This window comes from Manis pentadactyla, chromosome 5 (genome assembly GCF_030020395.1).
Source record: "Manis pentadactyla isolate mManPen7 chromosome 5, mManPen7.hap1, whole genome shotgun sequence".
NCBI classification, from domain to species: Eukaryota; Metazoa; Chordata; class Mammalia; order Pholidota; family Manidae; genus Manis; species Manis pentadactyla.
The window spans coordinates 89,356,744-89,383,630 of NC_080023.1; the positions used below are offsets into that span (position 1 = coordinate 89,356,744).

Sequence of the window (26,887 nt, forward strand, 5' to 3'; positions counted from 1 at the left end):
GACCGAGAAAGAGGTGCAGGGGGCCTGGCGTTAATGGCAGAGAGAACGGAAGACTGAAAGCGTGGTGTGCCTGAGCTCAGGAAAGGGATGACAGAATTTGGAGTTGAATTTGCTCAGGCGTTAGCAGGGATACCTCCCTGGGTCCTTTCCACGGCGTGCGTGTGCGGCAGGCTGATCCTACTCGCTCCCCGCCGAGGCTGCCGGTGTCCCTGCTCCCTAGTTCATGTGAGTGACGGCTGGGGAGGGTCCCGGGTTAGGCGGATAGCGGTTGTTTTTAAGCGTCTCCTTCCCTTACTAGCCTTCGGGAGATCGGGCCTGGCCTGCCGGTACTAGTGGAAGTCCGCTCACACCAGCAGTGATCTCGCACTGGGAAAGCATTGAAAAACTCGGGGCCTTTTGAAGGAGCCAAGTTGAGAAAAGGGATTGCAGAGCCGAAAGAAAGGATGCTACTGGAAAAGATGTGTTCACAGTCATGTTTACTTAGGTGTGTGTTTGTGTGTGTGTGTGTGTGTAAGGACTGGGGCGGATGGAGGGGCAGCAATTCATTCATTTGCTAGTTATTTAGCGCCCACTATGTTCCAGGCACTGTTTTAGGCATTGGGTTAAGAGTAATGTACAAAACAAACGCTTCTGTCTTCCTGTAGTTCAAATTTTATTGAGGAAGACACACACTAAACAAAATTAAGGAAAACATACCGTATTTTAGGTCCTAATTGAGTGCTAAAGAGAAAAATAATAGAGCAGGAAAGGAGGATATAGGTTGACATTTTAGTATGGCCATGGAAGGTCTCACTGAAAAGATGACTTTCCAGTAAAGAGCCGACAAAAGTGAGAGAGTTAACCATACAGATGTCTTGCGGAAGTGCACTGAGGTAGAGGGACCAGTCATTCAAGGGAAGTGGTTTCAGCTGGAGACAATATTAGAGGGAGCAGGAACAGGTTAGGAAGGATTTATGAGGATATCTAAACCACTGGAGGGTTTTGAGCAGTGGAGTGGTATAGTCTGACTTCTTTTTTAAAAAGGATCTCTTTGGCTGCTATGGAGAGTAGACTGAAAGGGAGAGGGTGGAGGAAGAAAGACCAGTTAGGAGGCTTTTGCAGTAATCCGTAGGAGACATGGTGGTGACTTCACCAGGGGTGGTGAGAAATGGCGAGATTCTTAGTGCTTTTAATTTAGCTATGCAAGAGTATTGATGAATGGTGGGTAATTTTCTTTTTTAGGTTGGGACACACTTTAAAAATGAGTATGAGTTTTGGAGTAACAAACACAAGTTAAAATCATGGCTTTGCTGTTTAATATTTGAAAGTAATATAAATGTTCTGCGTTTAAAAAATGGGAATAACTGTCTCACAATGTTGTGAAGTTTAAGTGACAACATATATAATGTGCCTGACCTATTAAAGTAGTGGTGGTTATTATTAGCTGTGTGCTTGGATGAGAAGTAGGAGAAAGGTAGTAGTGAGTGCATCTATGACTGCAAAGGGATGGTTAAATCCTATTAAAGAAAATCTGGACCAGGTAAAAGATAATCCTGTTGTGTGGTAAGAAGGCCATGGGAGACCTTGACATACCCCATTTTGAATTTTTCTATGCCTGTTTCACTGGACAGAATGGTTTTCAGTGTTACTCGCCATAGTATCTGAAATAGATGGACTGTCCTCTCATGGTCGTCTACTCTTTAGCCATCCTCTCATAGCCACCCTTTAAACCCTCCAGGGGTTCTCTATTTCCTCATTAGTAGAGGGGAAGAAGGTTCTCTGGTGAGTTAATGAAAACAAGAATAAATACAAATTTCTAGTTCTAATATGAATAAGTCATGGAGATGTTATATACAGCACGGTGACCATAGTTAGTAATGCTATATTGCATACCTGAAAGTAGCTAGGAGAGTGAATGTTGAAGATTATCACAAGAAAAACAGTTTTATAATTGTGAAAGATGTTACCTGTACTATTTTGATAATCATTTTGCAAAGTATATAAATATCAAAATATGTTGTACATGTAAAACTAATACAAATATGTCAATTATACCTCAAAAAGTTTTTAATTTTTTAAAATTAAAAAAAATCACAAAGCTGAGTGACAGCTAGAATTTTAATTCATTCCCTAACTATAAAAAAAAAGTAAATATGAACTTCACAAAAAGCACAGTTTTAGATCCTCCTTTTGAATTTCATCAAAAGTTGCTGAAAGTCCCCTAAAATAATTGCCCATTTCTGCTGCTCTATATTTTGAATGTCTCTGGGACGCATTGTTCTCAGAATATTTAATTTTACTTCTTACCTTTTTAAAAATTCTGACTTGCGGCATGTTTTAAATCCTAGCGAGAATTTTAACCTTCTAAAAAAGCACCACATGGTCTAGCACTGTAGTAACAGTGGTCTCAGAGTTGGGTAACTTGGCAGTTATAGATTACAAAGAAAGAAGTTTGGAAGGTAAGAATAGAAATGATGGTAATTACAAAACAGGAAAAAAGTGATTAAAATTACTTTATCAATTCTGATACACAGTGTTCTCATATTTACATCTCTAAATAGTGGCACATTTTATAATTGTTGGTGTCTTAAAATCACTATAGACTAAGTGGCAGCTGTGACATAGTTGGCAATGTCCACATTTATGGCAACTTAGTCCTGACTATTGATAGTGTCACCAGTTCAGTTATGTGTACTGTTAGTAGGTAGTTGTTGAGTTTGGTCTTCATTTTAAGTTTCATCACCATTTAAAACATGCTTTAGCATTAAAATGAAAAGTTATTGTGTATGCAGAAATAATAGGGAAAAAAAGTGATATAAGATAAAAATTGGGCTAAATTAATAGATGACTTTCAGTAAATAATACAGGGTGTGACTAAGGAGAAGACATTGGAGTCGTTAAATTAGCTGTGATTTTTTTTCTTAATGCTACATAAAATAACAGAGCATCTTATGATTGGAGCCATTTATAAGTGATGACATCTTTGATTTGATGAAATACGGTATTTAGGGTGTCCTAAAAGAATATATATATTTTTAAGTGATTGCAATTCTGAAACAGTGACATCAGATATTTTGGAAAGTAAGAGAAACTTCCAAGTTTTCGCTGAGTTCCTGTTCTATAAATTAAAGTTGAAAATCTGAACTTAAAACTTCCATTTCAAAGCAGTAGCTTATTTGTTCATATTTGGTTACTAACATTGAGAGCCTGGGGCAGGGAATTTGCTGCTGAAAAGAAATTGCTGGCTATTTAGAACTGAGTGAGATAGACTTATAAGGATATTGCTAAGGTAAAGGGAAGCCACTTAGAAATGATAGGAATCTCAGAAATAATCTTTTATGTGTGTATTAATGTTTAAGATGTAGTCTAAATTCATGTATTTGGTAGAATGGGCTTGAGCTTTTATGATTAGAAGCATCTTAAAATGGCTTTTTTGGTTTGATTAAATATGATAAGTGATGAGAAGAATAAAATTAATGTGTAGGGGGGGCAGATTAATTTACGTAATCCTTCACAAAAGTTTTTTCGTCATAAAAGAATGTGTTTAATTATTTTTTAATTTACTAAAGGAAAAGAAAAAAAACAGCCTGGAATCTAACTGTCCAAACACAATTACATTCTTGTGTACTGTTTTCTGTGTCTTTTTTCTCTGTATAAATGTTTTATATTTGCAACGTCTGTGCATGCGATTATATCTACTTTAATTTCATAATCATTTTTTTAATTTTAGCACAGACTAAGCCAGCATTCTCAGACTGTTTTAATAGAGAATACTAGTTCCAGTAACTGTTAATAGCTGTTCCTTGGTTAGGATTCCACAGTTAAATACATTGTGAAATGTTTCATAATTATATCCTTCAGAGAAATTATGGTTTGATCATTAAAGGAGCTAACTACAGAATCAGACAAACCTGAGTTTCAATCTTCATTTACTAAGTAGCCACATGACCTGAGCAAATAAATTTTAATTCGAGTTTCCTTCTCTGTAAATGGAGGTAATTATAATATGCATAGATGGTCTATGTAAAGCAGGTAGCCAGCCCATAGTAAATGCTCTACAAATGTTACCTATTATTATTGTTAACATTTATCATTTGTGAGAAACCCCATGCATATTAGCATATTAAAAGCTCTGAGAAGACTAAGGAAATTTTAAGTTTTGAAATTTAGCGGACACTTAATGTAAACATGGAAAATCACGGTGGAGCGGTTGGCACAGTAAATGAAATGAGCAATAGGTTGAATAGTAAAAGATCTGTCCGAAATTTTAAGCAGTGCTATATTTAAGCTAGAACTGTTGCCCTAAATATAACCTCACTTAAAAAAATTTCTCTAGTTTACTGTGTTTTCCCCGTTTGTCTGAAAGCTTAGTGAGTATAGAGAACATGTTTAATTTTGCTTTGAGACTAGTACATGGTTCAAAATCAGGGACTATAAATAAAACTGGGGTCATGAACTTAAGTTATAAGGGACCTGGCAGGTAATATAAATAGCAGACAACAGACAACAGGAGCAGTGAAGTCTGTTTTACCTGCTTAAAACTGTTCTCATTTTGTTTCAGACACTGTTAACCCTGGAATACAAAGGTGCTCCTGATCAGTGTGTTGACAGTGTGTAATGCTAGAAGAGACTAGAGATCAGGACTAAACCCTAAAGAAAATCAACAAAAAGGAGCCTAAGAGGAGATGCCAAAGAAGTAGGAGGTGAAATCAGGTCAAAGTGTCCTCATTTAAAAAATTAAGAAAATGAAGCATAGAGAAGTTAAATAACTACCAAGATCACACAGCCAGCCAGTTAATAGAATAAAAAGTGTGATTCAACCAAGGTTGTTCGTTGTAAATACTCTTTTAAAGAAATTATTCCCTTTTGCCAGTGCCGGTGATCATTATCTGCATATTGCTAGAAAACACTGACATAAACTTACGCATCCTACTTATATATTTGAAAAATTTTAAATGACAAGCAGCAAATACTGGAAAGCCTGTTTGCAGAACCTCTAATCCTAAAAACAATAAATAGCTCTTAGCATTTGAGTAAAGTTTTGTCAAAACATAGACTATAAGACATATTTTTCGTATTTGCATCATGATTAATATTGCCACGATAACCAGTTATTTGGGAGCAGAGAAAAAGTAGGTCTGGTTAAGAGTTAGTGTGTTTTATAGTCATTCCTAGTTTTATTTTGCCAAGTAAGCTTGATTATTGCTGGAGAAATGACTGTTCTAGCAAAAGATACTTAACTTTGTGATAAGTTCTTTCTAAACAAAGAGTGATAAGAGTATATATCTCATGGTGTACAATGATTAAATAAGTTAATGTTGTGAAGTGCTTGGAGAAGGACTGGCAGATAATAAAGACTAAGTAAATGCTAGATAGTATTAGGTAATAATTAGCTAATTTCTAGGAAATTTGAGATGGCTTCTACTATCATCCAAAATTATGTATGAGTGGTTGAGTAGGACCACTTTCTATTCTCAGTATTTTAAGAATTCATGGACTAACTTTATGTTTTCCACTAACATCTCTCTTTGTTAGTAATATGTTTTCTCCTCTCTGTATCTCATGTTTTGTTCATCCAATTATTTGGTTAAAAAATAAATCGACTTTTACTGAATATTTCAGGTGATACACATTTCTTAGTTCTAGTTTTACTTGTCAATTTGCAATTTAAAACTCTACCTTAATATAAGCAAGTTATTTGTAAACTTATAGCTAAGTATATAAATTATACCCATATATTCATTATAATTAAATAAATATATAGGATATTTATATATGTATGTGTATATATAATGGCATCTTACTATCCTGCAGTATTTAAAGTTAAAGCATAAGACTTACCTAAAGGCTGAGCAGTTCTGTTTTGTACTTGAATGAGATAGATATATACACTTGACTTAACTTTTCAGTAACCCATTATCTGCTTTTATATGCAGGTGAGATATATTTTCATTGAACATTTTATTTTAAAAATAACCTTTCAGTTACTCAAACTAATTTGGTAGATAGTTGTTAAATGCCTTCTGCCGTACTGGAATTATTACCTAATCTTAACTAGCTATAATCCTTTTGTGTTTTCATTTTGTGATAATATTATTTTGGTTTCACAAAAACTGGGGTGGCAAGCCTCTTCATTCAAGCCTTTATTACATTTCCTAATTTCTTAACACCTTTAGATAATGATTTTGAGGATTGTTTGATTTTCTCTCATTTATGTTTATTTTATCAGTATCATTCCAAGTTTTACCAACTCCCTTTATGGCACTGTTCCCTCTTAGTGGTTATATGTATCTGCTTAACATACTCAGCTCATTTGTTTTTCTGTTTTTGAAACATGGCATTTTTTCTCCTGCATTTATGCCGGTGCTTCAATATGTATTACAAGTCATATTATATTTAACTCACTTTTGTAACTGTGTTTGCAGGTAGTTAATAAATTTATCAGCTGAGTAAAATTCTATATCTATTTTCCCCAAGGCTAGGGTTTATAAACTCTATTTTGCAAATTATTGTTAGTCTTACTCTTGAGACTCTGTGCATGAGTTGGGGCATGAGTTTCCTGTTTTGCTTTATCAGCAACTTAAAATTTATCACTATTTTCACATTCATCTTAGTATTACTCATCAAACTTTTCTTTGCCACAGAAATAAAATTAACAAATTTTGCCTAATCAGATACTCATTATTTCACTTATGATAGCTGTATTTCACCTACTGAATATATTTGATCATTACTTATGTTAAACTAAAGTAGAAAGATGTTAAACTAAATATTGTAACTAAAATACTGAAAGTTTAGAAGAACATAGCTTTTTTTACTATAACTTTCTTCAAATGTCCATCTGTATTATTCTCTAAGATTCTGGCTTTGCAAACATTTGATTAAAAACAATGGTATTTATTCTGGGTTCACTTTGATAAAAAATGGCAGAATTTAAAAGGTGTTATCTTCATTTTCTAATTCATCTTCCATTTTTGTACCTTTTTTTCTCTGTATTTTTCTAAACCATTAAATAATAGTCCATGTAGAAAATGAACAGTTTACTATGGCTCTTTGAGATTAACCCCCATTCATATTTCTTTCACTTGCTAGCAATTTTATTTGTAAAGTTTTTTCTTTATTGCTTCTGTATCATTAATTGTCAACATCAGCATAATGTTTTTTTAGGGTTGGTTTTCTTTCTATAAAAAAGTAAATATTTCAGAGTGTTCTTCATATAGAATGCATATTACATAATAATTTGAAATTACAAAAGAATCTTGTATTATATGTCCATCATTAGCCAATTTTTTCTTAAAAAATTTCCACCTTTCATTGAGTGTGCAGATAATATAAAATCAGAATTATTTCAGCAATGCTTGTGTTACTGTTGTACTTTGAATCTAATTAATGTTAATCATGTAAAACTGAGTAGCAGTTCATAAAAGTGTTAATGATTAACCCTGTCTTGTCAGTCTATTTGTCTTAACACTTGGCAAGTTAAACTTTAACAAAGATTCTGATGAACTAATCTCATAATCTTTGCTCACATACATTTTTCTGTACATTGATAGGATGTTTCCTAATTTCTATGGTATCAAAATTTGTGTTTTTTTATAAAGGACACAGTATATATGCTGACATTATTTCTGCGTGGGCATGCGATTAATACTTCTCTAATTGTTGATGTTTTCCCTAATTGTTGATCTTTTTCTTTTAATTTGTCTTTTCTAATTCTGTTCCTCCTTAAAATTATACATATATAAACAGTAGAAATATTCAGTAGACTAAATTAATATATAAAGAAGTAATTCAGCAATTCTTTACTTTGGAATACAATACGGTGTAGTACTCCATTATAGCTTAGTTAAGGTTATTATTATTCTTTTACCTTAGTGTTCCTGTCTTGTGTCATAATATTCTGCTGTATTTTTAAGCATTCTTTGAAACTTTACAACATAAAATATGGTCAAATAGCATGTCTTCTGCATTTACGAAAAAAATTGATTTCCTCTTCCATGCAGGTTGAGGAATTAGTCTGTTTAACGTTTCTGCCTTTGATTTGTTGCTGCCCTTAGGAAAAATATTTTTCTCACATATTGATCTATTGCAGTCGAAAATGTTTTTCCTTTCAGGCTGCTCATTCATAGTGTCTTGTACAATAAATTTATTCCTTCTACAGTATAATTTACCATGTGTATTTTTTCACTTAGGGTTTTCTGCCGTTTCTTGGCAAAAATGGCAACCAGTGATGCTGTTCTGAAGAGACTAGAGAGGAAGGGTGCAGAGGCAGATGAAATTATTGAATATCTTAAGCAGCAAGTTGCTCTTCTTAAGGAGAAAGCAAGTAAGAAAGTTTAAAATGTTCTAAGGAGATAGTTAAAATGAATTCATTTATTGACAGAGTAAAAAAAGAATGTTTACCACATAAATTATTACTTCATCATCTTGATAATAATTTAGATTCTTTTAATAATTAGAGAAATAATATTCTAGGATTAAGGTAAATTAGAATTGGTGTATAGCTAATGTATGATATGTGGAGAAAACAATGCATTATTTCAGGAGTGCTGAAGGAAAACTAATGTTTAAGTTGTTATAGAATTAGAGATTAAAAATAAAGACAATTGTGTGAAATCAAATATGAACTCAAATATCTCCATCCTTGTGTAAAAGAGAATGTTTATTTTCATACTATTTTCTACTTAGTCTTTTTCTGAAATGATTTTTATAGTTTTTGCAATGCTTATTTAAGTTTTACTTGGAAATTGCTATGATATATACAAAAATAGCAAATCTGAATCTGCTTTTAGGATTTAGGTTGATTTTTGTTTTGTTTGCTTAAGTGTATTTAATTTCTTAATAGTCAAATGTTAATGTTGTGATGAAAATCCCAAAATTTTTTACCATCATTAATAGAAATAAAGGCTTTTCTCTTACATCAGACTGTGAATGCCTTATAGAATCCTATATTTATTCCCTAAAAAAATTCCCTTTATCAATTTTTTTGTAATTTAAAATATATTATTGTTATTTTTTTAATAAAAAGCTTTGAAGTTGTTTCACTCATCGAATGTTTGACCAGCTCAACTTCTGAGACATCAGGAATAAAAAATTATTTAGCTAATTTATAAGGTAATGATTAAAAAAGAAGACATGAGAATAGTTTTTTTATTGTTTGGTGTTATTATTAGAGCTCAGACTAAAAAAAAAGTTTAATATATCTCATATTTGTCTCTCTTTCTCACACTTTACCTGTTACTGACATTTTGAGCCAGATTTTTAAGTTGTCATAAACATCTTTATAGAAGCTAGGAAAATGATTTATAAACAAAACCTTTTCTCTTCCACTATTACTTCACAGTTTTTTCCCCTTTTTCTCTAAGTACCATATTGTTTTAATAAATACTAAACTGTTATAAAAGAATTGGCCAAACATTTGGTTGTCAGTATTATTGTCCTAGCAATGTTTATACTGGCTGTGATCATTTCAAATATTACTCATAAAAAACCTTTTAGAAGACATAGCTATTTCTTAACTGGATTTTTCTTGATCCTAGTTTTGCAGGCAACATTGAGGGAAGAGAAGAAACTTCGAGTTGAAAATGCTAAACTGAAGAAAGAAATTGAAGAATTGAAACAAGAGCTAATTCAAGCAGAAATTCAAAATGGAGGTGATTAAATATAGAACGGATAGGTTGTTTTGATTTGTAAAAATGACTGTCTTACTTATTTTTTATTAAGTTAGGTATTACACTTGGTTTCTTATCCTCACAGCAGCCTTCTTATGCATTTGTTCTCCTTTACAGAAGAGAAAATGGAGACTTAGAAAAGGCAAGCGATCTTGTCCAAAGTCATACAAATGTGGCAAAGCTGAGGTTCAAAAACCTATTTTTTTCTCTGTACTATGCTGTAACTAATCATCACTATTCCCTGTTGAATAGTTATTGAAATAACTATAATGTTTAGTTAGTATTTATTAAGTTTTATTATGTGCTGGGGCACTGTGTGCACACTGTCTTATATTTTTTGTGTGTTTTATCCTTAATATTACGTATACACAAATATCCTTGTTTTATACAGGATTTTAATCAGTTTTTATACATAATGTTTTATCTTTGTTTTATATGAGGAAATTGAAGCTCAGACTTATAATTTGCCTGAAAGTATATAATTTTAAGTTATCCAAGTCAGCAGATAATTACCACTTCAACTGTTACGCTATAAATAAAATTAAAAATTTTATTGAATTATTTTAACAGTTCCTAGATAAGTTTACATTACTGTAAAACAACAATAATAATAGTTCTATTACAATTTCAAAGTTCCACACAGAAAGGCATTTGATTATATCATAGAAAAACCTTCCTAGGTGAGTTGAAGAGGCCCAAGTATAGGGAAATCCTCTCTTAGTACTTCCTTTGACCATTCTGTTGTGAATTTTGAATGCTGTAGTATGAATTCTACCCTTAGTGAGCTAAATAAAAGGTAAAATCAGTAACGTATGTTTAACACTGTCAACTAGAGGATATTGTTTGTCAGTGAAAAATGTGAGGCTAGTTGATGTTTTCAAAGACTAGATTTGCAATACAAATACAGAATTAAATAAACAGTTAACATATTAGCAATGTGAAACTGTATTCCATCTCTCGCTATTCTAGAGAATTGCCCTGAAATATTAAACTTTTCAATTCTGATATCATTAATGAAATTCTAAAGCAATTCAACAGTTGGAATTAAAGTATTGAATTCTGTCTAATGGTGAAATATAAAAATTGGGATATATGGAGCTTTATGATAACAATGAATTTCTCTTTTAAAAATAGTTCATATTTGTGATTCATAGTTCCATACTTTTTATCTTGTTTGTTGGTTTAATATAAATAACGTTATTTCATTTTCTGTTTCAGTGAAACAAATACCATTCCCATCTGGTACTCTACTGCAAGCTAATTCTACAGTTTCTAAAAATGTGATACAGTCTACACCATTAACAACTGTATCCTCTGGTGCTCCAGAACAGATAAAAGGAAGAGGAGGAGAAGAAAAGGTGAAAGAGAAAACTGAAAAGAAAGGTATGTTTAACCTTAAGGTTATTTGGCTCTTGACTGGTTTATCAGATGTCAACATTTTTGATAATAAAAATTTCAGACTTTTATAAAATAGTATAAAGTTGGGAACAATATGATATTGGAACATAGAAACTGGGCTGTAAAGGGTGTGTTAGGGGTGAACAAGTCAACAGGTTAAGAGTGTGGCATTTGAACTAGAGGCACCAGCATAATTGAAAACATAGAAAGTAGAGATTCACTGTAGAGAACCATATGCAGTTTGGTAGTACTGAATTCTAGTGTATATTTGGGGGATAGTTTCAGAGAAATCACGTGTCGAATATTATTTTAGGACCAGTTGTGAAGATAAAGGATAAAGGATATTCTAGTCAAAGCAGAATGTGTAAACTAAGGTATGGGTGTTAAGGTATTAGGGACCCAAAAGAGCTGAATAGAAAATGTATCACCATTTACTTAGGCAACCAGACTAGAAACTTACAGTTAACCTTAACTTGTTTCTCTCCCTTAATTTTCATATATGATTGGCCACCAGAGCCTTTAGTTCCTGCCAAAATATACCTAGAACCCAGCTCTGCACCTCCATTTTGTTAAATGGTACCTTAGTTCAAGATATCATGATCTCTCATTTGAATTAATGTTAAAGCCTCGTCTTTTCTAGTTTATCCTTTGCTGTTTGAATTATTTTTCTAGTCATATCTGGCTATTTAAATTTACTCTAACTCCTTTCTAGACTTCCATTTTCCTAGATGTGCCTAAAGAAGTGCCTTTATAATTCACTATACGTACCTCTTATAATACTGATACTCTTTTAAAATTGTTTTGGAAAATATAAAATGGCTGAGGGATTTGTGAACTAACCTAAGCCAATTTAGCATCTAACATCGGTCAGTTCTTCTGTTAAACCTCAGTAGCCTGGGTGCATTAGTAGTAGATAGGGGCTATACTTCTCTCTTACCTAACTTCACCACTAGGTGGTACAGTTACAGTGAAAGCAGGTAAGACTAATTCTTCCACTTTGTAAAATTTATTAGAATCATACAGCCTCTTACATGTTTGGTGCAATCCATACTCAGAGAAGATGCATCGTTATTTGTGACTGCAGGATCAGTGTTCTAATCAAATGAGACAAGAAAGCCTTTATGGGAGGAGGGAACACATAAGACTAAGTGGAGCTTTAGGTCTAGCACGCCTCAGTCCAATGGAACTTTCTGTGATTTTGGAAATGCTGTATAGTTGCATTATCCAACACAGTATCCAGCAGCCATATATGGCTGTTGAACATTTGAAGTGTGTCTAATGTGACTAAAGAAGTGAATTTTTAGTTATTTTAAAATTACATGTAAATAGCTATCTGTGGTTGACAGCCTCTATTTTGGACAATGCCGGATGAGAGGGCTATTTTATAGGTGTTTGGCTGCTAGGATTGCCAGATTCCAAAATTCTGCTCATGGAAGGGCTGTTGTGCCTGTATGATCTTTCTAGACTTCCACTTATGAGCATCACTTATTTGTCAATGATGTATTTAAAATCCCTTATGGTGACTAACAAAGCTGTTGGAATACATTTTAGTATTTGCAATCACCTCTAAAATGTAGATTCCTGATAAAGATATTTTAAATGTCTAGCAAATAAAATACATATATATATATATATGTACTGTGATACTGCAGTATTTTAAAGTAAATATATAGTATATTACTCTAAGAGAACTACTAAGATTTTTGGCGTATTTTATTCTAGTAATTTTGTATAAATATTTCTGTATCATTTGAGTTTTTAACATTAAAAAAATCTTTGCTGATATCTTACATGGAACATGATACTTTAAAAAATTTGCTGATATTAAAAATACTCCATTTTGAACTGGCTGTACTTTCTCTTTTGTAAGCTATCTTTGTGTAAGTTATGAAGGTACTTGACACAAAATTGCCGTTTACCATTCTAGGCAGAATTACTTTTTTCTATGCTTGTCTATTTCTTTGTATTTAAAATGTTTGTCATATATTCATTATTGACATCCGTCTTACTTAAAAGAGATTTTCAGTGCCTTGACGCCGTGAGCTACTCACTTTACTGTTTCTGATGCCTTAGATCTTAGTAAATATTTGTTTAAAGATTAGACAAAGGTATAATTGAGAAGCCACAATAGATTATCCCTACCCTACAGATTGGAGGGTGAACAAATTTTTATTTTGTGTCACTTTTTTTTTTTTCCAGAGAAGTTAAATGTAAACATAGGCACATAAAATGTAAACTTAGGCATATAAACTCTTTACAGATTGCATTTTGACTCAGTAGCTGAAGTAATCATATGCTAATGAGAGTTACATTATTAGCATATATGTAAAGTAGGATATTTTTTAAGATAATCAGAATAAAATGTTCTCTTCCACTCATATAGTCTTTAACTAGGAATATAGACAGTCAACAGAGAAATAGCTAAAATAGGGTTCAAGATGTTATGATTTGAATAATTCTTTCTTTCATTATAATTTAAGAGCAGGTAGGAGAGAAACACTTTTTTTCCTTTTTTTTTTAAAGATCATTATCAAAGCTGTGGAGTTTTTCATAGTTTATTTTTATTAGACTTATGATGTTCACCCATTCATAAATATTTTAGGAGAGAAAAAGGAGAAAAAGCAGCAGGCAGTAGCAGGAAGTGACAACTCTAAGCCAATAGATGTTTCCCGTCTCGATCTTCGAATTGGTTGTATCATCACTGCCAGAAAACACCCTGATGCAGATTCTTTGTATGTAGAAGAAGTAGATATTGGAGAAACAGTCCCAAGAACAGTTGTCAGTGGCCTGGTGAATCATGTTCCTCTTGAACAGGTAATTTGTACAACTAAAATTAACTTCTTCTGATACATGTCACTTTCATTCTCATTTTCTTGAAGTTTTTCCATATAATTTTGTATCAGGTGGCCATACAACATGAGCCGATGTTGCTTAATTCAGATGATTAATTTGAATGTGATGAGTTATGTACCAAAGAAGTACATAAAACTACCAAAATCTTGCAAGAGATCTGTAAATTAGGATCGAATTCATGAAGATAGAAAATTTGGTCAATCACTTGTTCTCAATTTTTCAAAATGTTTTTAGTTATTTTTTATAAAGTACAGTATGTATATTTTAGTATCGTTTCATCATGAAATTTTATTATTCCTGAATTTTTTTGAAATCACCATTATACAAATTCAGAAGTACCAATCTAAAAGTAAGAGTACAAGTTTAACTTCTTTATAACTTAAGAAATATTTTCATTCTTGAAGGAAAAAGAGAGGATCATGGAGACTGAACTTGTACTTTTTAATGGTTTTCCTTTAAAAATTGGTTGTTTTATATTTTGTTACTTAGGTATTTTAAAAAATATATGGGTATATGTGGATATATACCAGTATGTACATTTCCAATGACAGTGGACAAAAATCAAAGACAGTAATAGTTCTTACTTTGCTCTTTCAGGACATCTTCTACAGTAATTTGAGTCTACCCTTGTTTTCTCCCCCATGGTGCTTCAGAGATATTGCAAAGACCATAGGCATCAATGTTAAGATAGTTTTGCCTTTCTGGCAACTTTGGAGAACATTGCCAGCTGTGTTGCTTATTGGCTTTGTGAACTTGGACAGATCCCTACATTCATTCTATTTCTAGATGAAAATATTTGTTGATCACCTGCAGTGTACCAGGAACTATTCTAGGTAAGGGATACAGCAGTGAATTAAGATAGATGGCAGTGAATTTAGATAGATTTGTTTTTTTAAGGGAAAAAAATTACCCTGCCTTTGTGAAGCTCACATTCCTGTCGGGGAGTAAGAAAATCATAATATGTAGTGTATTAAATAATGATAAATATCAAGAGAAAAATAAAGTAGGGAAACAATAGATTTGAAAAATAAGGAAATATTGAGGTAAGGACAATCTCATTTTACACAGTGACCAGGGGAGGCGTTATAAAGAAAGTGACGTTTAAGTAAAGGTCCAAGAAAAAGAAAACAAGTCACATGTCTTATCTGGTGGAGGAACATTTCAGGCAGCTGAGTCAGATTGTGCCTGGGATGTTCACAGAACAGCAGGAAGCAGTGTCACTACAGCTGAGTAAGGAATGTTGTGGGAGGTGAAATTAGAGATACGGGTCCAAACAACATAGGGTTTTAGAGGTCATCATACAGACTGACCTTTATGCTGAGTGAGTTAAGAGCCATTGGAGGACTTTGGAGCTAAGGAGTAACGTGGTCTGCCTCACATATTAATGCAATCATCTGGCTCCTCTGTTGAGGGGAGAAAGATGAAATTAAGGAGATCAGTAAAGAAGTTTCTCATATCTATGAATAAAAAGATCGATTTGGCTTATGTGTGTACTTTTGTTTATCTTTTAAACATTCATCTATTATAGACCCAGGACTCCTTCATAACCACTTATGAAGTTGGGTTCACAAAGAACCCTGGAGAAAACCAACTGATCTTGATCTAGCTCCAATTAAGAAAACGCCTCATTGGGGCTCTTTTTTGTTCTCATAAGTTGTAGTCTATTTTGTCTCTTGCAAAGGCTGTCATTCACAGCTATAAGCAAACCTACTTACAATATTCATCTGTATCTAATCCATCAAGGCAGTACAAGTAAGCATTCTGCAAAGCAAGTTCTCATATATGAGGCATTTTTAAGTTACTAATTTGAAGAGTCTTATTCATGAAGACCTCTAAAAAGGGGGCCTTTTGAATTTGAGTCAGGCTCCCACCCCTTTTATTTTTAGTCATAGAATTTGGGGGTAAATTTGACATAACACTTATTTATAAAACCATCTTTTATTTAGAATGTCTCTTTTACCCCCTGTAGTATATGTTCCCCTGCAGACCTGTTATATATTATTTTATTTTAAACCAGTGGTAAGAATTTAAACAACTGTGTTCCTAATTTTTGACAGTTGAGGGGAAAACTAAGACACTTCAACTTTTGAAGATTAAAGAAATTTCTCTTCACTTCTCTAACAAACTGGAAATAGCCCTGCATGCTGATTGCAGTGTGCATAATGCTTGAATTGTTAAATGTCAGTATTCCTTAAATTAGGAAGTGAATCTTGCTTAGTATTGGAAATGACCAAGTGTGTATGAAGAAACATAATTGTTATTTATTTAGTGCTAATGCTAAGCTAAATGCTTTATATGCATGTTATGATTTAATCCTTGTGACAGCTCTTTAAGTTCAATATCATTTCCCTCATTATGTGAGGAAACAGATCAACTTTATACAGTCTTGCTGCTAGTACATGTCAGCTGAAATTCAAAACCAAATCTCTTTCATTAGGTCATTTTTTAATTTATTAATTCAATAAATATTTAACTGGAAAACTTTGCCTCTGCTCTTTTTAACTATTATGCCTTATCAGTTTATAGACTTTTTTTCATGTGTATACAAGGCTTCATAACAACAGTAAAAAGATTTTGGGCATACAGGAATGAAGATACATCCACAAAGTAGAACGTTAGATATTTAGCTTTTTAGGTATACTTTAATGTATTCTAGGTATGAGTATTCTAAGTTTCTGTATGTTTTTAATCACCAGTTTATGTTTCACACAGATGCAAAATCAGATGGTGATCTTACTTTGTAACCTAAAACCTGCAAAGATGAGGGGAATACTATCTCAGGCAATGGTGATGTGTGCTAGTTCACCAGAGAAAGTTGAAATCTTGGCACCTCCTACTGGGTCTGTTCCTGGAGACAGGGTTACTTTTGAAGCTTTTCCTGGTGAGTGTCTGTTAGTCATTATTTGAAATAGTTTGGGAGTTTCTGTTCTCAAAGTGATGCTTGTAGTATTTAAGTTTAAAATCAATCCTGTGTATTGCTCACGATACTTTACATTAAATGACCATTTTTATTGAGATGATGATGATGATTGAGTTTATTGATATTGATTCAATATAGCACGTTAAGCACAACAACCATTCTCCTTCCCATGAATAAAATTACATGAAACACCAGAGAGTGATTTTGCCCCAGGTAAATTACTAATAATAATACCTCCATAGCAGAAGAGTGTGGTATGGATAAAAAACAAATTGATGTGCTGCTTAATCATTTAAGCTATAGATTATCTCAGAATGCAACACAGGAAGATGAAGTGATGAATAGTTCAAACATAGTGGATATAATTTTCAAAAGCCATTTAATAATATACTTGTATATGCCTTTATTTGACTTTAGGATATAGAGAAAATCTCTAAATTAAAACATATTTATTTTAATAATCTAAAAGGAAGTTTCATTTCAGATTACTTATTTTCTCCAGTAAAATGCTCCTGAGACAGATAAGTTTCATGTGTGAAAAAGTTTCTTCAAATAGGTCTTTGAAGCAGAAGAGAAAGGATGCTTGGCAGATGTTGAATAAATAGTTCTTTCATAAAAAAGGGAAGACCTTATAAGAGGAAAAAGAGTTAGAAATTAAAAATGGTTAGAAAAAATAGATTGAATTTACTTAAAGGATGTTCATATGACTTAAGTAATAGGAAAAGCAGAAATTAAAATTAGAGTAACAAATAGAACTGATTTGGAGACATTTATAGAAACAGCTGAATTATAATGGAGTATAAGGGTTGATGTGATTAAGTAGGCCTTTTGTTTAATCCTCTGTTAACTGATGAAATATTACAATATGAAGAATATTAACATTGGAATAAGATAGAAAATATGGATAAAAACATGGGTTTTTTCCCTTGAAACTCAGCTACCCCCTCCTAATCAAAAGTAGGCTAACCTTTTTTAGGGGTTTTTTTCTGAGGATTGTTTAACAGATATCTATAACTTTAAATGTATGTGCATGTCTGAACCTTGCTGGATTGGAAACCATGATGGTCTGTGCTCTAAGAACCTTTTTGATAAATTAGGGTTTGGGAAAATCCCAGTCTGAATAATTTCTCAAATCAGCATGATGGCTTTAAGATCTGAAAGCACATGATCACCACTCCCCTACCACATATCAAAACACTTCCCCAATCCTCATACTTCAGGGTTAGCTATCAGGTGTACACCTGATAAAGCTGAAATTCTATTCAGAAGAATTCACTAAATTGGAGTAGAACGATGATAAAAGTTAACTTTTTCTTTTAAAATTGAGCATGCTTTGAAAATGAAAAGCAAATTTTGGTTTACCTTTTCAAAACATTTGCCTTTTCATTTAAATACTTAAGATGTAGCACTTTTTATAAGTCTTGTTTTTTGATATAAATTGTAGAGTTGCACATTTAGAACTGGAAGAAGTCATCTACTTTAACCTACTATTTTACAAATTTGGAAACTGAGGCCCAACAAAACTTATTTACATGCTAACAGTTATATATAGAGTTAGTAGAAGAATCAAACAATAGCTTGTGCCTGACTCTGCAATACTGTGTAGTATTTTTGTTGATTGTCACTTGCTATAAATTAATATGGATTATTTCACTAATGAAAGCTTATAGTTCTTTTATTTCCATGACAGCTTTCATTCCCTTACCTCATAGAACTAACAGGTAAGTACTTCAACATTTGGATAGTTGTTATTATCTGGTTTTACTGTTAAGTAAATTGAAACAAAGTTTTTTTTTAGTTACTTGTGACTTAGCATTAGACACACTAATAGCCCAGTATGGAATTTCTTGCCTTTACCATAGTCTTGAAGCTCTCTGATTGGCTATTTGTGTGTTTATATTTACATTGTTCCAAAATATGATGTTTCTTCCAAATTCAAAGTTTCCCCTTGTGCGTTAGCATATCAGCATTGGAGAAGATACAAATAATATTTGTAAAGTGAAAGAAGGGAAAACCTAATTTTGAAATGGCCCATGAAGTTGCTTGATTATTATTCTCTTATCACTTAAAACCACTGTTAACCAAGTAGAACAGCATTATATAACTGATAAATTTTGGTACGAGGTCTGTTAATACTCATTCTTGCTTGTGCTTTCATATCAGTTACTGCTTCTGTAGTAGTAAATTTGAAGGGAAATAACATTTAATACTATGCAACAGACTATTAGTCTTAATATGGTTTTTTTCTTTTTCCAGAGAGACCCTTGATTTATCAGTACATTATTTTTCACCATCTGTTTTACATTTTAGAGCTTAAGGTATCTGCTAGTACATTTTGATGTTCACTTGATGTGCTCAGTGTCTAGAGATTTACATTTCATCTTATATATATTAGGTGTTGTATAGAAATTGCAATTGGGGTTTAAACCTGTGAATTACTATTTGGCCTTGAAAAGGCTTTTTACACTTTACTTTTTTCTTCAACTACAAACCCAAAAACTGCCATAGAGTTTAGAAGATGCCAAACAATATTTTCCTAACAATGACTATGAAATCTCCCACCCAGTACTTTTTAAATCTTTAATGTGTGAAGCTATAAATGTTAGTATTTAAATATGGTAACCTGTCCCTAAAGCACCAAGCAGAGATAACTTGAAAGTAATATTACAGCTAGAAGACAAAGAGAGCATTCTCAATTCCCTTTTTTGAAAATGTACTTTTTGGTCTAATAATAAATGAGAATTTGCATTCAGACTTTAAACTTCCAATATGATTCTTATTTCTATTGGTACTGAGTCTTATTAATAAATATAAGTGATTATCACACAGCATGTATGATATGCAAGATGTTTAACTTTTGGATCCATTTGTTCTTTAAAAAAATTAAAATAAACAAACTTGTCTATATTTGCCTTTTCTCTAAAACCCATTTCAGTCAGGTTTCTCTCTCTACTATTCTACCAGAACTGTTCTGATCAAGATCACCAATTACCCTTTGTAGCTAAATGTTCATGGCCAGTTCTCCATCTTTTTCTTAATTAAATTGTCTTCTGGCACCATGCTCTCCTTGTGGTCCTTTTGCTTCACTGGCTGCTTTTCTCATCTCCTTTGCTGATTCTTCCTCAGTTCTCTGACCTCTTAACATTGGAGTGCCTCAGGTCTTTGTCCTTGACTTCTCTTTTTCTTTCCACTCTGGCCTCTTTCTTTTTTATTTCCATGTTTATTCCCTTGGCTATTTTATCCAGTCACCTGTCCAGCTGCCTACTGACTTTTCACAAACATGTTCCGAGGGAGAATACATGTCCCAAGCTTCCCTCTAGAGTTCCCTTTTCCATAGTATTTCCTGCTCATCTAACAGGACCTCCATTCTCCCAGCTCTGTTTTGTTTTTACATGTTCCCCTTCAGAAAAACCCTAGTGGCTGTATCTCCTGAGCACACCTGGAACCATTCTCACACCTCCAGCCCCACCACCTTGGTCATGACCAGCATCTCTAACCTGGATAATCTCAGGGCCTTCTCACTGGTCTCCCTGCTTTTGCCCTTACCTTCTTTGATCTATTTTTAATTATAGCAGGCAGAGTGATACAGTCCGGGTTATATTACTTGTCTGTTGGAAACTATTAAAAGCTTTCTAGTTGACCTACAGTATACACCAAAGTCTTTACAAATGGCCTCCTATTATCTCATTAACCTCACTTACTCCAACTCTTCCTCAATCATTCCAGGTGGGCCATGGGCTCTTTCCATGATAGCTGTGTGGCTTGGTCCCTCATCCTATTCAGATCTTTGAAATGTCACATCTTCTTTGTTTTAGTTTTCTCCAAAATACCCACCATCATCTAGTATATTGTACATTATTTATTATCTGTCTACACAGAAATGTAAGCATCATGAAATCAAGATTTTCTTTTTATTTGATATTCATTGCTATATTCCTAGCATCTGGAAAAATGCCTGGCATAGAGTAGGAGTTCAATAAATTGTTTAATGAATAAATGGAAAAAAACATGCTAGTAAAACATGTTAAGAGCAAAAACCAAAAAAAACAGTATTTGTGGAACAGACATGAGTACTTGCCTTCATTCTTCATTACTGACAGGATCATTCCAATCAAACCATCAAACCACTTTTCCTTATAGATTAGCTTTATAAAATTAATTGGTCCCCATTTGCAATTAGCTCTATAAAATTAATTGATCCCTATTTGCAAAGTTATACTTTATTTTTTTACCACAAGTGGCAATAGTTGCAATAATTATAGTTCAAAAACCCAAACAAACATAAAATAATTATGTTAGTGCCAGGCTTTTTATGGCCATGGCAGATATCAAAAACAAGCTGATGATCAGTGACTGTTCTGTGCAAAAGAATGGCCTAATTAAAATGGAGTTTTGGTTCTTATTCCAGGCTCTGAATGCCTGGGAGTCTGGAATTTGTATTTATTGCTATTTATAGGTTTTAAATGCTGAGAAGGTGGTCACAACTTTTGACAAATGTACAAACTCCTTTCTCAACTAGTTCCTATTCCCTGTGTGTTTTGTTTAGAGTGAGTTACCTGAAATAATCCCTGAATGATTAGTTCTTTAAAACATGTGTAACCATTTCCAAATGGTGATTGTTGGCATGTGTTTAGCAATTTCAGAGGCTGTGCCATTTTTAGCTTTGAGAACTTTTGTTGATATCATGATTTGTCTTTTTTGGCTAGCCATGGTAAAAAAAAAGAAGAAGAAGAAAGGAAGAAGGGAAGGAGGGAGGGAGGATGGAAAGGAAAAAGGAAGGAAGGAAAATAAGATTGAGAGGAAGGATAGAACATACAGAAATGATGACAGACTTCTCTGGAAAATACGGTTCATTAAAAAAATTTGTTTAAAAATATTAAGTATTTTTTTCACGGGAGGTGATTAAAACTTTCAGACTAGCTTTATACACTACCAAATAGTATATTGTTGACAAACATTTTAGATAAGTTAAAAGGTTAATACGCCTATCTAATACTTCTCACCTCTGAATTATATTCAGTGATAATAATGTGATAGGTTTTCATTATAATCTCAAAAATTTAGTTCTCTAAATCAATTGTTTCATTTATCAATTTGTTTAAGTCTTGCAACTGTATCCAGAGTGTTAAGGTATTAAGTCTGGTGTGTTAAAAGCAATAGTCAAGCTTTGGAGGTTCCTCTTAAGAGTTTGTACTTTTAGTTCAAATCTGTGTTCCTTGAAATTACTACAGTCTTATGTAAGAAGTTTAAAACTTTCAGCTCTTGGATCCATTAGTGTTGGGTGATCTGGGAATCTTTGCAAGTCTCAGCTTTTTTGTCTATAAGAAGGAGTTTTAATGGGTTCTACTTCCTGTGGGTTTTGTAAAATTTAACTTTTGAAACACTTAGCTACCTGCCTCATATTTTAAGTTCTTAGCTATAACTTTTGTGCTTCAAATTCATCTGTAAAATGGGAATAGTTAATAGTATAGGCATACTTCAATTTATTGCACTTCACAGATACTGTGATTTTTACAAATTGAAGGTTTGTGACATTGCTGTGTGTAGACATTTGTTCACTTCCTGCCTCTAAGTCACATTTGGTATTTTTCTCAGTATTCAGACTTTTTCATTATTATTTATTGCATTATTATTATTTCATTGTTAAGGTGATCAGTGATCTTTGATGTTACTTAGAATTGTTTTGGGGAGCCATGAACTGCACCCATACAAGGTGATAAACTTAATTGATAAATGTCATGTTTGCTCTGACTGCTCCGATGATCAGACTGTCCATCTCTCTTCCTCTCCTCTGGCCTCCCTGTTCCCTGAGACCCAACAGTAGTGAAATTAGGCCATTTGATAACCCTACAACAGCTTCAAAAGGAAGAGTGACATATCTCTCACTTTACATCAGAAGCTAGAAATGATTAAGCTTAGTGAAGAAGGGACGTCAAATGCCAAGATAGGTTGAAAGCTAGGCATCTTGCACCAAACAGCCAAGTTGTGAATGCAAAGGAATAGTTCTTGAAAGAAATCAAAGTGCTGCTCCAGTGAACACACGAATGGTAAGAAAGCAAAACCACCTTCTTGCAGAGAGGGAGAAAGTTTTAGGGATCTGGATAGAAGATCAAGCCAGCTACAACATCCCTTAAGCCAAAGCCTAATCCTGAGCAAGGCCCTAACTCTCTTCAATTCAATGAAGCCTGAGAGGTGAGAAAGCTGCAGAAGAAGAGTTTGCAGCTAGCAGAGGTTGGTTCACAACATTTAAGGAAAGAAGCCGTGTCCATATCAGAAAAGTTAAGGTGAAGCAGCAGGTTATCCAGAGGATCTAGTTAAGATAATTAATAAAGGCAGCCACACTAAACAGATTTTCACTATAGATGTGACCCTCTTTCACTGGGAGACAATGCCATCTAAAACTTTTATAGCTAGAAAGAAGTCAGTTCCTAGCTTCAAAGCTTCAAAGGACAGGCTGACTCTTGTTATGGGCTAATGCAGCTGGTGACTTTAAGATGAAGCCAATGCTCATTGAACATCCCCAGAATCCTTGGGCACTTAGGAATTATGCTAATTTTATTCTGCCTATGCTCTAGAAATGGAACCACAAAGTCTGGATGACAGCACATCTGTTTGTAGCATGGTTTACTGAGTAAGTATTTTAAGTCCACTGTTGAGACCTACTTCTCAGAAAAAAGATTCCTTTTAAAATATTACTGCTCATATATAATACAGAGAAAACAAGTAGTGATTCTATAGCATCTTACTATGCTGATTGTCAATGACTGTAATGGGGTATGTGGTGGGGACTTGATAATAGGGGGAGTCTAATAACCATAATATTGCTCATGTAATTGTACATTAATAATGCCACAATAAAAATTTAAAAAAAGCAAAAATATATATATTACTGCTCATTGATAGTGTACCTGGTAACCTGAGAGCTCTGATGGGGATGGACAATGAAATTAATGTTGATTTCATGTCTGCTAACACAACATCCATTCTGTAGCCCCTGAAATAACAAGTAACTTTGACTTTTAAATCTTTTTTTTTCAAATCTCGCTTACTGCTTTTAAAAAAGTTACATACGATAAAATGCACACACCTTAGTGTACCGTTTAATGAATTTTGACATGTGAATATACTCATGTAATCATCACCCAGAGCAAGAAGTCTTATAATAGGAGAAATAATTTTGTCAGGCTCTAGCTGCCATACATAGTGATTGTTCTGATGGATCTGGACAGAGTAAATTGAAAGCCTCTGTAAAGGATTCACCATTCTAGATGCAATTCATGGGAAGAGGTAAAAATATCAACATTCACAAGACTTTGGAAAAGGTTGATTCCAAACCTCATGGATGACTGAGGGGGTTCAAGACTTCAGTGGAGGAAGCAACTGCAGATGAGGTGGAAATAGAAGAGAACTAAAATTAGAAGTAGAGCCTGAATTGCTGCATCTCATGATAAAACTTGAATGCATGAGGAGTTACTTGTTGTGGATGAGCAAAGAAAGTGGTTTCTTGAGATGGAAACTACTCCTGGGAAGATGCTACGAAGGTTGTTGAAATGACAACAAAGGATTTAGAATATGACATAACTTACTTGATAAAGCAGTGGTAGGGTTTGAGAGGACTGACTCCAATTTTGAAAGAAGTTTTACTGTGGATGAAATGCTATCAAACAGTATCACATGCTACAGAGAAATCATTTGTGAAAGGAAGAGTCGATCAGTGTGGCAAACTTCATTGTTGTTTTATTTTAAACAATTGCCACAGCCTCCCCAGCCTTCAACAACCACCACCCTGATCAGTCAGCAGTCATCAGCATCAAGGCAAGATTATGCTGAAAGCTTGGATGATGGTTAGGATATTTTAGCAGTAAAGTATTTTTTTAATTAAGGTATATACATTGTTATTTGTATATAATGCTATGACACACTTAATACACTACAGTATAGTGTAAACATTTTTATATGCACTGGGAAATAAAACAATTAGTTTGCCTCACTTTATTGTAATACTTGCTTGATTGCAGTGGTCTGAAACTGGACCTACAATATATCTGAGGTATGTCTAGTTAGTGTTTCATTTTTAGTTTCATTTTATGTTCTGTAGATACATCATTCAATTAACTTTTCTGTCATCTCTGAAAACCTGAATATCAGAGGACACTTTAATATATTCTTGCCAGTTAGTTTTATGGCAGTTTGTGAAGAACTAAACACAATCACTATGGCTAGCCAGTTTACTCAGTTTTGTTATTCCTGTATATGGATGAATGGAGAGTAAATACCATTTTAGATAATGAAATGTAATAAGACATAAAATATAGTTCTAGTAATATTTAAAATATTCTTTGTGAAGTAATTCTAAGGGATTTCAGCTTGGGAGCCACTTAGAAAAAGATCTAGAAAGTAGTATTTCTATCACTACTTAATTATACTTGAGTAGTATTTTTTTATTATGTCCTGGCAAACCATTTTGCATTTGAAGCTAATGCATAAGATACGTTACTTTTCTTTGTTTTGTTTTGAACTGATTCTTCATTCCAAATGTTATTGAACATCCCCAACTACTAAAATTATGTTACATTGAACTTTTCTCTTAACTTCTTTATCATTCATTAAATAGAGGTATTTCTTGGTGTACTGGTGGTCTTAAAGCCTATACCAGATACATTCTACAACATATTTATCTCCTATTGATGGTAAACTCTACAGTGTGATTTACTATAGAGGGGATGGGGTATTATCCACATGTAAGAGTGTTATTTGTTTCTTTTCTGAATCATAGTCAGGAGGCAAGGTACTCTACTAGCAGAACAAGGCCTTTGGTGTGAAATCCTGACTCCACTTGTTTGTGTGACTGAGCAATTTATCTTTTCAGTTTCTTTATATTAAAAATTAGATTGTGTTGTGTGATTTTCATGCAACAACTAATATAGATGACCTTTGTGCAGCATGGGTTTTTACTGTGTGGGGTCTGTTTATGTGTGTATGCTTTTTAATAAATATTTTAGAGAATTTTTTTGGTTGGTTGTGATGATATGAAAAACCAGATTTTTTTCTCTAGCTTATTTATTGTAAGACCGCAGTATGTAATACATATACAAAATATGTATTAATTGTATATGTTATTGGGAAGGCTGATCAACAGTAGGTTATTAGTTAAGTTTCCAGGGAGTCAAAAGTTAAACACAGATTGTCAACTGTATGTAAGTGGGTTCCACTAACCCCCATGTTCAAGATTAGCCGTTTTCCTTATGCTTAGGAAATGCTAGTCTAGTCTCCTTACTGCCCCTTTCTATCGTCATCTCACCAAATGGTATGGGCAGCAAATGAAATCCAAAGTAGTTACGGTATTTAGCTAGACAATCCCAGCATTTAAGCCATCCTCCAGTACTGAAATCTTTAAGCACTATAGCAGCAGTCTGGTAATTTTTTTGTATGTTGAAACCTATAGTAAAACATAAACTGCTTCTGCCATGTATAAAAATATAACACATGAAATCTCTCTTATATGTACTGATAAAAGGAGTTTCTTACATTTTTTGTTTTAATAATTTAGAGAATAAATTCATTGAGCTGTATTACCTGCAATAATATTTATTGTAAGAGTAAAAAAAATATTATCTTTACCATTTGTAAGGAAACGACAAAATATTTTACCAATCAAGAATATAAACTGTTGACATAATAAAAGTAAAGTTAATGTTAAAACTAAGTGTTAAATTCTGATTAGGTCTAAAGATGAGACAGTGCTGCCAAGACAATTTTTTAGATCCTCTACAGACAATGTAATGTTAATGATGTAATTTTTTTTACCCCAAACAGGAGAGCCTGACAAGGAGCTGAATCCTAAGAAGAAGATTTGGGAGCAGATCCAGTCTGATCTTTACACCAATGAGGAGTGTGTGGCCACGTACAAAGGAGCTCCCTTTGAGGTGAAAGGGAAGGGAGTGTGTAGGGCTCAAACTATGACCAACAGTGGAATAAAATAAAATAAAATGTCTCAGTTACTGAAATATATTGGAAAAAATTTAATAACAATAAAAAGAAATGTATTTGTCACTTGTACCTAAAA

At 33.3% G+C, this 26,887-nt stretch overlaps 1 protein-coding gene across 2 annotated transcripts; it reads left to right on the plus strand.

The window, feature by feature from the left end:
• The first annotated feature begins 29 nt into the window (after positions 1-29).
• On the plus strand, positions 30-26,887 carry AIMP1 (aminoacyl tRNA synthetase complex interacting multifunctional protein 1). 2 transcript variants are annotated; one of them, XM_036920942.2, is made up of 7 exons: positions 30-225; positions 8,172-8,305; positions 9,519-9,632; positions 10,869-11,033; positions 13,651-13,862; positions 16,614-16,782; positions 26,638-26,887. In XM_036920942.2, coding segments are annotated over exons 1-7 (963 nt in total). In that variant the 5' UTR covers positions 30-223; the 3' UTR covers positions 26,805-26,887. The 2 variants fall into 2 exon arrangements, with proteins under 2 accessions (XP_036776837.1, XP_057358496.1); XM_057502513.1 differs by lacking the exon at positions 30-225 and adding an exon at positions 466-484.

Bases quoted from the DNA above. Each gene is read 5' to 3' on its own strand.
- AIMP1 (XM_036920942.2), top strand. The intron at 8,306-9,518 runs GTAAGAAAGTTT...TCTTGATCCTAG, and splicing joins TCTTCTTAAGGAGAAAGCAA to TTTTGCAGGCAACATTGAGG. The intron at 9,633-10,868 runs GTGATTAAATAT...TTTCTGTTTCAG, and splicing joins AGCAGAAATTCAAAATGGAG to TGAAACAAATACCATTCCCA.